The 13,727-nt window shown below is 48.0% G+C and overlaps 3 protein-coding genes across 3 annotated transcripts; 2 read left to right on the forward strand and 1 right to left on the reverse strand.

The window, feature by feature from the left end:
• Positions 1-230: 230 nt before the first annotated feature.
• Positions 231-3,285, forward strand: EV420DRAFT_1582948 (uncharacterized protein). The gene is made up of 9 exons (XM_060474714.1): positions 231-938; positions 1,039-1,108; positions 1,149-1,216; positions 1,265-1,342; positions 1,440-1,534; positions 1,621-1,768; positions 1,819-2,629; positions 2,685-2,757; positions 2,809-3,285. Exons 1-9 carry the CDS (start codon positions 609-611, stop codon positions 3,020-3,022), a joined length of 1,887 nt encoding a protein of 628 aa, XP_060323386.1. The 5' UTR covers positions 231-608; the 3' UTR covers positions 3,023-3,285.
• Positions 3,286-7,391: 4,106 nt separating this feature from the next.
• EV420DRAFT_1582957 (uncharacterized protein) lies at positions 7,392-9,168 on the reverse strand. The gene is made up of 6 exons (XM_060474715.1): positions 9,112-9,168; positions 8,840-9,062; positions 8,519-8,734; positions 8,274-8,471; positions 8,100-8,225; positions 7,392-8,047 (listed from the first exon to the last, which is right to left on the reverse strand). The coding sequence occupies exons 2-6, from the start codon at positions 8,930-8,932 to the stop codon at positions 7,475-7,477; spliced, it is 1,206 nt and encodes a 401-aa protein (XP_060323387.1). The 5' UTR covers positions 8,933-9,062; positions 9,112-9,168; the 3' UTR covers positions 7,392-7,474.
• Positions 9,169-10,261: 1,093 nt separating this feature from the next.
• Positions 10,262-13,535, forward strand: EV420DRAFT_1279384 (uncharacterized protein; the record flags this gene model as incomplete). Its single annotated transcript, XM_060468140.1, has 8 exons — positions 10,262-11,095; positions 11,153-11,360; positions 11,410-11,638; positions 11,687-11,816; positions 11,871-12,046; positions 12,110-12,206; positions 12,262-12,817; positions 12,874-13,535. 8 exons carry the CDS (start codon positions 10,262-10,264, stop codon positions 13,533-13,535), a joined length of 2,892 nt encoding a protein of 963 aa, XP_060323388.1.
• Between the last annotated feature and the right edge of the window lie 192 nt (positions 13,536-13,727).

A 13,727-nucleotide genomic window follows, 5' to 3' on the forward strand; every position in this document is an offset into this window, starting at 1 on the left:
CAGATGTTTCCTGTTTAATAGAACCGCAAAAGATGGTTTCCAACGCCTCTCAACAGCTCACCTAGGACCCAACGAAAAGCCAAGCTCGAGCCTCATGGCGGTAACGATCGTAAGTGGCCGCCGGCATTTCAAGATGAAACGTAATCTCTTATTTTAGCCGGAATCTAAAAATATGCTTTTATCACGCCACCGAAAATATCCTTCCGTTGGGAATTTCTTCTCCGCCGGCCCCTACGTACAGCATCCACCCACGGTCCGAGCACTGAACGACGTATACGATGAACGAGAGGGCTGAATGTCGGAACTCTCTTCCTTCAACGTTACATCTACGAAGGTAGAGCAGCTGCATCAGTACAAGGCAAATTGCGCGAGTGCTACGGATCCGTGCCGTCGGCGTTATTGCTGATCCAAGCTACGAATCACTCCAGACCGGCCTCCGCCACGCTCTCGCTCCTACATTTTTCTTCCTCCCTGCCACGACCCCGCTTTTCCCTCGCCTCTTCCAAGGATTTTTCCGCCCCCACTTGTCGGCTACCGCTCTTCAAAAAGCACTTGCCAAGCAAAATCCCGGCTTCTTCCCACTTTTCTTATTCCCTTTGACTGTGACCATGCACCGCGCCACTCTGCTGGCGCTCGCCCTTCTCGCTCCTTTTACTACACTCGCTCATGACATACCCCAATGGCACCACCGCCGCAGCATACCCTCCAAGCGAGCTATAATCGATTCGTCTTCTCTTTCTGACTCATACGACTACATCGTCGCTGGGGGCGGCTCGGCAGGTCTCGTTGTCGCTTCAATTCTTTCCGAAGACTCAAATGTCACCGTTCTGGTTCTTGAGGCTGGCTCGAGTGGTGATGAGGTAGCTACCCGACGTGGTAAGCATCATTCCATGCTGTACAAATCACAATTACATCCCGGAATATCGTGGACGTCCTCCGTTTTGCCGACCCGTTAATGAAAAAATTGATCCACAGATACACCGGGAGACACCTACTACGATGGCCTTGGAGGCACCTCTTACGACTTGGTCCTTCAAGACAACCGCACAATCCAATCTCGCTGATCGTGTCCTCACATGGTCCCGCGGCAAAATTCTGGGTGGATCTGGTGCTACTAACTGGCATGTACTTTACACGCCCACCGCAAGTCGAAATCGATGCTTGGGCATCATTAATTGGTGACGAGGACTACTGGAACTGGGATAACTTTTACAATGTGCGTTACTTTCCTTTCTTTTCTGTTCCCAGTATTGATTATGATCAGGTCATGAAAACCATCGAAACATTCACGCCACCTACATCCGATGCTGAGAGCGTTGGCGACATCACATACGACACCAGCGTCCACGGCACCTAGCGGTCCCTTCCATTCCTCGTATCCCGCTGTGTACGTACCCCCTCTCCTGAGCTCGTTTTCCTGTTTACTTACCCGTACTTAGTCCAACTCGGATTCAACGGAAACTGGACCTACCTCCTGCCAAGCAGCTGGTATCGAAGCCCGAAAAGATCCTCACGGCGGAGAGAACTGGGGCGCGTTCGTAGTCCACGTCTGCGATCAATCCGACGAACTGGACTCGTTCTTATTCCCGCTCTGCGTACATCGACCCTCTGCCGCCTAAGATCGAACTTGGCCATCCTCCCCAACGCTACCGTCGTTCGCATCAACTGGGACACCTCCAGCAGTAATATCAAAGCCAAGAGTGTCGTATGGCAGGAGAGCGCGAGTGATAGTGAGCACACGATTACCGTCAACAAGGAGGTTATTCTCGTACGTCGTCCCAGCTCTTCAGATACACAGTGCATTGATTATTCCTCTAGGCCGGTGGTGTCATCGGTTCCCCGCACATTATGCTCCTCTCCGGTGTCGGCCCCTCCTCCGTTCTTTCAGCCGCCGGTATCAATGTCGTCCTCGACCTTCCCGGAGTCGGCCAGAACCTCCAAGACCACGTCGGCAATGGTATCAACTGGGCCACGACGGAAGCCACCATGATGACGATCGAAAACTCTGGCTCCGACTTTTCCAAGACCGCAGAATGGCTCTCCTTCATCTCGGACGCCATCGCCTACGTCAATCTCACTACTCTCATGGGCGACAACATGACGAATTGGATTTCGACGGTCCGGAATGAGTACACCGCTTCGGAAGCCTGGATCCCCTCAACGGATTCGACGATCCTCGCAGGATACAAGAGCACCTTTGACGTGATCACTCAGACGTACTACCCTTCTTCGATACCCCAAATTGAGATTCTCCTCTCACTCAACGCCGCCAACACCGTCACCATCCAAGCCGCCCTCCAACACCCTCTCAGTCGCGGCCAGATCACTCTCAACTCCACCAGTGCATTCGACCAGCCGCAAATCGACCCTGGATACTTCTCTCACTGGGCCGACAGGGATATCCTTCGCGCCGCTTTCAAGCTTGTTCGGAAAATCGCTGCTGCACAGCCCATCGCTCAGTACCTCGGTACTGAATCATCTCCCGGAACGAGCGTTAGCTCCGATGATGATCTCAACACATGGATGAACGCGAACGTGCACACGGATTACCACCCGCTGGGTAGCATGAGCATGTTGCCCAAGGCTCAGGGTGGTGTTGTCGATAAGTACTGCTTGGTATACGGAACTTGTGAGTTACATCCTCCAGCATTTTATTCGTTTCGTACTTACAGCTTTCTTTCCAGCTAACGTCCGTGTTGTTGATGCGTCGATTTTCCCTATGTCGATGTCATCCCATACCGGATCCCCCGCATTCGCGTGAGTGTTCTGATCTGTCTTCGTTCTCCACCCCTCCTCACCTTCTTGCAGTGTCGGGTACCAAGGCGCTACCCTCATCCGGGGCATCAACAACGGAGTCATTTCTACGACCAACTCATCATCATCCTCGAATGCGTCGTCTTCCTCCGGCTCCACGACATCTTCAAGCAGCGCTGCTACGACGAGCAACAACGGCGCCACGTCAGTCCACCTCTCCGCCTGGGGCGCTATCGCTACTTTGTTCTTGGGCTGCATCATGGTCTAGTAAACCGAGATTATGGATAATTGTCATGACGGTGCTACGTATACATGCTACGAACTCAGACTTTTCAAATACGGACGATAGATATTATAATTACGTTGGCACACGCCACGGACGCTCGTTTTATACCACACTCGTTTTTTTAAACTCTACTTTCATCTTAGGAAGACGGGTTTTCCTCCTACATTTGACGGGACAATTATTTGCGTAGTCTAATGGATGTCGTACTTAGTGATGATTGCTCTGGAAAAGCTTGTCTGTTTGACCTCGGTTAAGAGTCCGGAAGTTTATAACGGAACTGGAGGGACACTCGTTCAAGGGGATCTCCTCTAAATTCGGCGATGCAAGGGGAGAGAAACCTTAGTTGTGTACATTCAAGATTGCGCTAAGGCCCGCCGAACATTCCGTCATAAGAACGTCCATCAATATGATTCCTCTATTATACTGTTCGACCAATAAAATCTATCTGGACGCAACACATCAGTAAAGGTATCGAGAAAATGGTCGGCATACACACATATGCTACACCTACGTCGTTATCTGCCGTCTAAATCTTTGCGAACGGCCGTGGACTTGTGGGTACGACAGAATTGATGAAATCCATTGGCATCACTGGCATCGTCGGCGGTTGCAACTACGCGGCAAGATAATGAACACTATCTCGGGCAAGAATCAAGCAGTATATCACCTGTGCAAAATAAAACTGGGGAACCATCCTCGAAATTCTGCCAAGTTTAAACGGCGGGGAATTTAAACTCGTCATCAGAGCAAGCAGTGCTAACGCCGTAGGTCTCATCGCAAAGGGTAGTTGATCTTACTTCGCAGACCTGATTTTATGTTTTCAGAATCCGATGGTGGGTGCGCCCGCCGCCCGCAGGGACCAGCGCAGCGGTGATGGTAATATGAAAATGGTATCGGCTCGATTGGGCAAGGGAAGTGTGCCTAAATCTGATTCTTTCTCCATCGCCGTACCTAAATGAGAGATGCTTGGTTGCGTTTAATCGCAGGGATTTGAAGAATCACATGGTTCAGGTCTGCATTTCTCATTTGGAAGAGTTTGTTGCATCGGCTTCAGCCTCGGGTTGCATCATGCTTGTTTGTGATTGTAGTTGACGTGCTTATCTTCTTGAGCGTCAGCCGTGATTATTATTTCCTACGTTCAAGGCGAGTGGCGAATGTCATTGTGAAATGAAGCCGTATTTCCAAGAAGTAATGGTTATCGTCTATATTTCTTGAAGATCGACCACGGCTAAATGCCAGACGTTCAGCAATAATTTCCCACCGTTGACAGGATATCCTTGTGGTTGCCGCCTATAGCTAGTCGAGAAAGCAGTCGATTTCAGAAGGGGATGTTACATTCACGTTCGAGGTCCCATAGAACTATTCGTCAGAAAGGACACAGCGAACAGTCTTGGCGTCAAATGCGGAGTAGGTATTCGAAAGAAGAATATAACAGTATACCCTGTACCTGTCATCATGGTCTATGCGTCGAGTATTTCCAGGATATACATCAGGAAGGACGGTCAGTCGCTGATACAGTACCTCTCCATTGCGGAGAGCTTGCGATCGATTGTTACCCAACGAATCGTATAGGATCTAAATAAACGTACCCTTTGATGATTCGCAGCCATTATCACCACAGGTATTACTAGGACACATCCTGTCAGGACGATAACATATTCATGTCCGAGAGTCACTGATCTACTGCGTATGAGCACGTCATCGAGGAGTAAGAAGGAAGCTTACCATATCAAGCCTCGAGGACAGAGAGTTGGAGATGCAGAGGTATTCGATACATTACTGAAATGGGTTGTATTCGAGCCCATTGGATCGATGGAGCAGAATTATAAAAAATGAGTTGGGAGCCATGGTTTTTATTTGAAAAAAAGGACAAAGCACTACCAGACATTGCAATTTCAGACTCGAACCTTCGCGCTTGGTAACGTCAGAACACGTCGCTTGGATCACTTCCGGAAGGTGGAGGGAGTCACGGTAGATACCAGTAGATGGCCATCCGTGCATAGTGGTTGGTTTGAGCGCTACACGGTACTATAATTGTTGAGGTGACCGGGAAATCGATTATGCTTGGGAGTTAACCTCGACTCAGTAAGTAACAAGTCAAATGGATAAATAGGCAATTGCTCACCCATACGATACTGGTTAGTAGCCCTTGTGGATTCAAAATCAGAATTTTTGTTCCGAACGAAAGAACAAAATAAAAGCCATATATGAGGGCGACATATCATTATGGTTTCACGTGTCTAATAAGGAATACCAGTAGCACATTTCAGAAAGATGAAGGTACGAGTACTGCCCCGGGAATGGCAATACCGGTGTCGAGTAACGGCCTGAAATCGGCAATCAACGACCAGCCCAGAACGATCTCAGCTACCTAAATTACCTGGTTCCCTGGAGAGAGGTTGGGTTGACGCATGGTAGCACGTTAGCTCCCGCTTCAGTGCATACTGAGCATAGGACGGCGAGAAAAACGGAACCAACTTACCTTACGAGGAAAGGGCATAAAGCAGCACAGGAAAGGGAACAACAGTCGATGCGATGTGTATCGCCCTGCCGTATCGGAAAGAAGAGGCGAGATCACGAGAATATCGCAAAACCATGCATGAAAAGAGGCGAGAAGTGCGCTTCTGACAGATTATTAGCCATGTAGGATGAAAAAGGAGACTGGATGAGAGCATTGCCTCTGTGATGTGGGGCAACAACCTAATATGCGGCTGATCAGAGGGAGAGCAGAAGAACAAGTTGGCGATCAACCTACCTGGCGTGATAGGATAGCAGGTCGGGAAATGCTAGAAGATACCAGAACTTGGCGAGTCCAGACGTGGTGTGTTACCAGAATGCTGAAGACAGACACGTATCAGGACGCAATCAAGAGGGATGATGACGCTGCTCAAGAATCGGCATCTAATCCTCCTCAGCAACATGATTAGCGAGACAGGCAGCCTCTCACCAGCATGAACGTATCTTTACCCAATCGCGGCTTTTCTGGACCTTCGAATAGTCGCGGATTTCAAACCAGGGTGACCGTTCCGTGCTCTTTAGGTGGAGAGTGAATGGTCCATCTCATCAATAGGCGTTGAAGGGATTGAGTAAAGGGGAAGGGATATCATGGATGGAGGCAATGCCAGTAAAGGATGTAAACACAACTAAAGCGCATATATCCGGGGGCGTTGACGTCGAGTGAAAGAGAGCGCAAGAAAGAAGCCCGAAATTTGAAATTACACTGAGCGTCGGTAATCAACGTGTCCGGACCGGAAACGGCACAAGTTCACAAATCGTGAATGAAAAACAGCCCTTTCTCTCTCCCTGTTCTCCAGGTCATGACGTAGCGTTATTCCATGGCACATTCCTTATAAACGCAAATGTTGGGAGCGTTGGCACGGTCCGGTTCCCTCGTGATCACGTGCACCATTTCCGTACACTCCCGCCTGTTTTTAGCTACACAAGCGACTATCACTAGCCATTAGGCATTCTCCCTCTCAGACCTAGCGATACGGTTCCAATGTATCGAGGATCAAGAAAGCGCGACATCCTCACATTGTCTGAAGAAGGATTCGAACCGCCACTGGCACGGCAAATACACGCCTTCCCCTGATCCAAGAAGCCGATACGTCTCTGCTTTCACGCCAAATGAACAGACGATCATGATAAGGACATACAAAATATCTCGATTGTCCAGGGTCCGACTTTTCATGTCGGAGAGAAAGGCTGACCTGGATACACGACTATAATCCTGATCAAGACGACAAGCACGGAGTTTTCTCAATCAAAAATGGCTAGGTTTTCTTGTCCCCAACCAGTCTGTTCTCCTTTTTTCCACCGCTTTGACTGGGTGTCGACTGGCCATTGATTCGCTTACCAGGCGATGGCCTCGATTATCCTGCCAAGAGTTCAGATGTACTTGTCAGGACAACGGCGCTAATGGTGGAAACGTACGAGGGTGGTAATAGTCTCAGTTGCTAGACTTAGCCGTCGAGGTGGTGAAGTGAAACCCGCCCTTTCCAGGAGACATTTAAGAATGAACACCATGGAACGATTATCTCTTACGTTGGTAGCAGAAATACAACCGCCTGTCGATATCACGGGCGATTAGTACATCAGCAAAAGAGTCACTTCGTCTTTGTGGTATTTCAGTACTTTCTCAAGTCATACAAGCTTTGAAAGATACAAAATACAACATCTTTCCGGAAGAAGAAAACGTATTTCACAAGACACGTACCTTATCTTGTCAAGCAGATTGAAACTTTGAAAGACCGGCCCCTCGTCTTTCATACGGCAACATCTTTCATATCTTTCGGTTTGCTTATTGGAACGTTCCGACTGATGAAAGAGCATAGAAAGCATATTGATAATTGGCATAATCATACTACATGTGCATAATGGGCATATGGCAAGCAGGAACATTTAAACAAGTAACACGAGTACGAGAAGGCTTGATTACACGGGGGAAGAATGCCTGAGCTCTGGTGAGGAGGACCTAGTAGCTACTACGCTGTCATGCTCCACATCCATGGCGGAATCATTGGCATTGTCACATTCACCCTCGTCCGTATTGCACTCTGTTGTGGTACCACTGTCGATACCAATTGGAGTACTGTCACGGTAAACGGTGGATGACGTGTCAGTTTGATTGGCATCGTGACAAAGCCCACCATCCTGCGAGTCTGCATCCTCCTCCACATCTGATTCCAGCACGGCCTGACCATCATCCTCGAAATCGATGCTCTCGCCAACTGAGGATGTCGTCGCAGTGGTCATCTCAGTGCGACGCTTCCGTTTTGAAGCAGAATCATCTACCAGCTTCTTCACGGGATCGAGGATCTTCTTCCAGGTCGTATTGTCGAAGTCCTTAACCATCTGAAGGAAGCGCGTTGCTCGTCGGATTCGACGTGGTTTGCCGGACATGGACCGCTCCCATTTGTCACCCCAATTCTCAACGGAGAAGTGCCCTGAGCTTGATGTGTCGATAACAAGGGATCCGGTTTGGTACATCCCCAGGGTACGCTCGACCTAGAAGCCATGCTGAGTGTCTGTTCAATAGAGAGTTGAGCCGAATACGCACAGCTTGTATAGCCAACAACAGAGCGCCGGCTGGTTTTGGTACTGCCTCAATGTCTCCAATCGCATCCAAGGAAACATAGTGCGCTTCGGCAAGAGTGCGAAGGATGAGTATGTTCCGGAAGCGCCCCTGTAGATGTTAGTACAATACTGAAACAGTAGCTATTGTAGAACATACTGATTTTTTCACACCGCTACCCCAAGACTTCCAGTGGAAAGGAGCAGTATCATCCAAATGAGTTGTTGCCCACTGGGTATAATAGGCGATGTCCTCTTCATTGACGAAGTAGTCAGGATTATCAGTGGTGAAGCGTCGAAAGGACTCGAGGCTGGCTTTAGTAAAATCATGGCGCCAGTCGCTGATATGGTAACCCGACTGTGACAAACATGAGAGCAGGCTTCAGATGGCGAGCAAGAACATACCAAGCCCATCCAAACATCATTTTGCTTCACTTCAAACTTCTTTGTACCATAAACCTCGTCTACCAAGCCCTGGATCTCTGCAATTGTTGGATTTGCCCATGGTTCCAATGTCCCTGTAAACTCTCGCAGGCGTCTAGTAAAGACATCGGCAAACTTGATCTGAGCGCCTTCAGGGAGGTGACTGGCTTTCCATCGCTTGTCGCCGCCACGGGCCTGCTTCTTCGTGAGTGCTAGAGTTTCGTGCTGAGATATTTTAACGTTATTGACATCCTGCATAATGTAATCAGTGGAAATATTGCAGGAACCACGAGAACTAAGTACCTTGCCTAGCTTTTTCTCTTCCACGGTGTCGACGTTCATCTTCTCCAGTTCATCTGTCTCGTTATCGTCAGCATATCCACCAGGTTGGAACATTTCTTCGTTATTTCCATCGTTGGTGCTGGACTCGTGTTGCACTTTTGGCTTGACATGCCATCCTAGTAACACACCGGCAGGCTTCCGTGTCAATGGGGGATTTTTCTGTTTCTTTGGCGCCACCTGCTGACTATACCAAATGTTCAGACAGGCAAGCAACATAGATAAGAAATGCTTACAATTCATCGTCTGCCTTGCGTTTGGCAGTCGTGTTGCTGCCAGCAGCAGTGGTGGTGTTACGAAGAGCCACTATTTTGGCTCTAGCTACCTTGTTTGGGCCCTTGCCCCTTTTGTCCTGTGCTTTTCCCTCCTCGGCCGCTTCAACATTGTCATCGATGCTACTCTGTGAATCTCTTCCAATTTGTTCTTCCACGCTGGGCTGGTCATTACTCCTAGAATCGTCATCACCACCATCTAAGAGAAAATCAAGATTTAGTCAAGATCTACTATCTGGCCTTAGTCGTACCATTAAAAGGCGTCTTGCTGGCAGCAGCTAGGGAAACTTGGGCGACTTTTTTGGCGCTGATGGCTTGTCGTGGTTGCTGAGCTTTTGTACCTTGAACTCGAGGATCTTGAGTACAAATTCCGATGAAATGGTGTACAATACCTTTTGCGGTAGCTTTAGAGATTCTGGAGGATGAATGAACTTGGGAGACTTTTTCTGGTTCTACTATGGCCGCTGGCGACGCATCCTTCTCTTGTTCATGAGGTTGAGAACCTTGTACTGCGGAACAATTAGCATGGACTCAAAGAGATTACAGCGCCATACCTGTTTTTTTGGTTATATTGGTTGTCTGAGAAACGGAGGCTGAGAGCGACGGTGTCTTCGACTTATGTGCAACCTTGAGAGCCGTGGCTGACTTTGCTGGAGGAGGGTGATTAGCGGTGATGTTACGCTGAACATCTTCATGACGCATATAGTCTTCCGCATCAGCGACAGCAGTATGTGCCGCTTTCTGCTTTTTTTCCTGCTCGTCTTTTTTTACCTGAGCAGCAGCACGGTCAGCAGCAACTTGCTCTGATGTACGACGTTTTTGCACTGGAATGAGATTGCCGGGGTGCTTGCCCTTGTTTTCAGAACGAGTAGAGATGCTACGAGGAGGGAGCTCTGCGGAAATTTTTGAAGCCATGGTGGAGTGTAAGGACGATGGTATGTTTGTTTATCTGCATTTGTGTTCATTTTTTTTTGATTGTGAGTCAGCTTGCTGTTTTGTTTTATTGAATAACACGGTCTCTCGCTTCAAACCAAACATTATGCCTCGCCAGTCATTCAAGAATCGAAGTATTCCTTGCACGTTTAACCCCAAGTGCGCTAAACTCTTCACCTCCATGGGTGGGCTTAAAAACCATGTGCGAACCGTCCACGATGGGAGTTTCACTGGCTTCAATACGCAGGTGCATCATTCTCAGCCTCAATCTGCAGATTCTTTGCCACGACCAACCAATAATCGTAATGCGCATGATGCTCATAGCCCCATTCTCAATCACCATGACTCAGAGTACGATACCAACCCTCTTGGTCGGGATCAACCACTGCCACAGGAACTTGAGGAACCACCACTGGAGCGGAAAGAGCAACATCCCTTGATCAATGGTACGTTATTTTCACTTTCCAAAACAATGGTAAAACCAACATTTATTACTACAGGACGACCATGCGATGCAGATGGTGTCTATCTACCTGACGGATGTGTCCCGCCGCCCTGGGATTATCTGCCACCCAATGACTTCGCACCCTTTGAGCATCGTTCAAGCTTTGAGTTGGCAGATCTGATCTATCGGCGGGAGCAAATGTCTGCAGCAAACATTAATGACCTTCTGCAAATTTGGGCAAGCACTTCACATGAAGCCACTAACGAACCACCATTTGCCAATGCGAACGATCTATATGAAACTATTGATGCTATCACAGAGGGTGAAGTGCCTTGGCAATCCTTCAAAGTCTCATACAGCGGTGCTTTGCCAGAGGGCCGGGATCCAGACCCATGGATGACTACCGAGTATGAGGTTTGGTACCGAGATCCTAAGCAGATTCTTCAGCATCAACTGGGAAACCCAGATTTTGCTAATGAGATAGATTTGGCACCGAAGCGAGTTTATGACAACAAAAACAAATGGCGTTACTGTGATTTTATGTCGGGCAATTGGTCCTGGCGACAGGCGGTAATATCAGTTTCCTTGATATGCTTGTACTGTATGAACTAATCATCCAATTCATAGGATGAGCTTGCTAAGAATGAGGATAACCATGGAACTGTCTTCTGCCCTGCAATCTTAGGGAGCGACAAGACTACTGTTTCTGTAGCCACCGGTCAAAATGAATACTATCCAGCTTATATATCCAATGGCCTCATCCACAACAATGTTCGTCGAGCTCATCGAAATGGGCTTACCTTGTTTGCCTTTCTTGCAATCCTGAAAAGCATGTGTACTATTATTTCTGGCCCCAATGTTTGAGCTAATATTATCACTGTTAGCGGATCGCGAGCATCATGACAGCGCTGAGTTTCGCAAATTCCGACGGAACCTGTTTCATGGCTCACTTCGTGAGATATTTGAAAGCCTTCGTCCTGCAATGGAGACACCGGAGGTTGTTCGCTTTGGGGATAGACATTTTCGGCGTGTAATATATGGACTGGGACCATACATAGGTGATTATCCCGAGCAGGTTCTGCTGGCCTGTATCATGTCTGGTTGGTGTGCAAAGTGAGTTTCTAACCATGTGTATCTGGATTGTATTTATTTCATCTATAGATGTACTGCAGCAAGTAACGATTTAGATGGTGAGGGTGGTCGAAGGCAACACAGCCATACAGAGCATTTGTTTCAGGCTATGGATGCTCGGGAACTGTGGTATAATTATGGAGTGATTGATGATATCATGGTGTGTAAATTCCTTCCAGAGGGATGGTCTATTCTTATGACAAAGGTTGTTCAGCCATTTACGCACTATTTTCCCCGAGCCGATATCCATGAGCTTCTGTCCCCCGACTTGCTCCATCAGATCATCAAGGGAACATTCAAGGATCACCTCATGACATGGGTTGAACAATACATCAAGCAGGCGCATTCTCCACAAGAAGCTGCCAAGATTCTAGCAGACATTGATCATCGGTATGTCATTATCTATGTGTCTTTATGTGCTGAGATGCTTTGTACTAACTATAATCTTATTAGAATCGCTGCTGTGCCTGCGTTTCCAGGTCTGCGCCGGTTTCCAGAGGGTCGAGGATTTAAGCAATGGACTGGTGATGATTCAAAAGCCTTGATGAAGGTGTGGTTTCTCTTTTGAGCTCATAGTTGACTGCTTCTCATTGTTTTTGTACAAGGTTTATCTTCCTGCAATTGCCGGACACGTTCCTGGACAGATTGTGAGAGCTCTTAGTGCTTTCCTCGAGTTCTGTTATCTCGTCAGACGACCTGTAATCGATGAAGATGGTCTTGTTGCAATCGACAATGCCCTGGACCGCTTTCATCTTGAACGGCAAATATTTGTACATGAAGGCATTCGACCAGATGGGTTTTCTCTCCTGAGGCAGCATTCCATGGTCCATTATCGGACACTCATCCAGGAGTTTGGTGCTCCCAATGGCCTTTGTTCATCAATAACAGAGTCAAAACATATCAAAGCCATCAAGCAGCCATGGAGACGCTCTAGTCGCTTCAATGCACTCGGCCAAATGCTCACAATCAACCAGTGTCTAGACAAACTTGCAGCAATCCGTGTACATTTCCATTCGCATGGCATGCTTGCCAATTCTGTGTTTACGCTTCCTGATGATGGAACAGCTTCCACCACTGACATCCCAGATGATAATGATGACGATGATGAGATTATCGAGGGACAGAAAATCTTAGGTGAAGTCAAACTGGCCCGGAAATACTGTGAGTATGGTTTCCTTGTTCTAGAACAACACTTTCAACTGAATTCACTTGCTCAGTGAAAAAATGTCCCCGCAATATCGTCCAGCTCTCAAAATACCTCAAGCTCCCCCAGCTACACACCCTTGTTTGGCAGTTTCTTTATGAGCAAGAACATGAAGACCTCGACATTCCGTTAGACGATGTCCCCTTGGATGACTGCCCTGAGTTTGAAGGGCGGGTTTATGTTTATCCTTCAGCTACGGCAACATATTACGCACCTAGTGACATCTTGGGGATTGGGGGCATGCATCGCGAGCGTATTCGGTCAACAAGGTCATGGCGAGATGGACCGGCAAGGTTTGATTGCGTCTTTGTCGAGGCCAATCCCGATGAACCTGGATTTCGTGGCCTGCATGCAGCACGAGTGCTTCTATTCTTTACGATTCAATATCACGGTCTCACAATCCCATGCGCACTGGTAACTTGGTTCTCTACTTTCCAGGACAGGCCCTGTGAGGATACAGGTATGTGGATAGTCAAGCCAGACTTGGACAAGAATGGCGAACGTGTTCAGGCTGTTATTCACCTTGATGCTATACTTTGGGGTGCTCATCTGATTGGTGTTGTGGGAGAGACCATGATCCCACAGAAATTCAAGCACACAGATTCCTTAGATTCCTTCTATTCATACTATGTGAACAAGTACACAGATCATCACGCTCATGAAATAGCATTTTAGTTCATGTGCTTTGCCATAAGATTAGCCCCCCCGTAGCCATAGCCCTCAGTAGGTCTCAGTAATTCAAGCTGATGGTAACTGACCAGTTGCTACTGATGGTAAAACTGCTTTCCAGATGGTCTATTCGCATTCTCTGGATCCACATCAGGTGACGATGAACCCTTCCTGTTGATCTTGACCTCAATGATGACA

Source organism: Desarmillaria tabescens, assembly GCF_030435595.1.
Source record: "Desarmillaria tabescens strain CCBAS 213 chromosome Unknown EV420scaffold_81, whole genome shotgun sequence".
NCBI classification, from domain to species: Eukaryota; Fungi; Basidiomycota; class Agaricomycetes; order Agaricales; family Physalacriaceae; genus Desarmillaria; species Desarmillaria tabescens.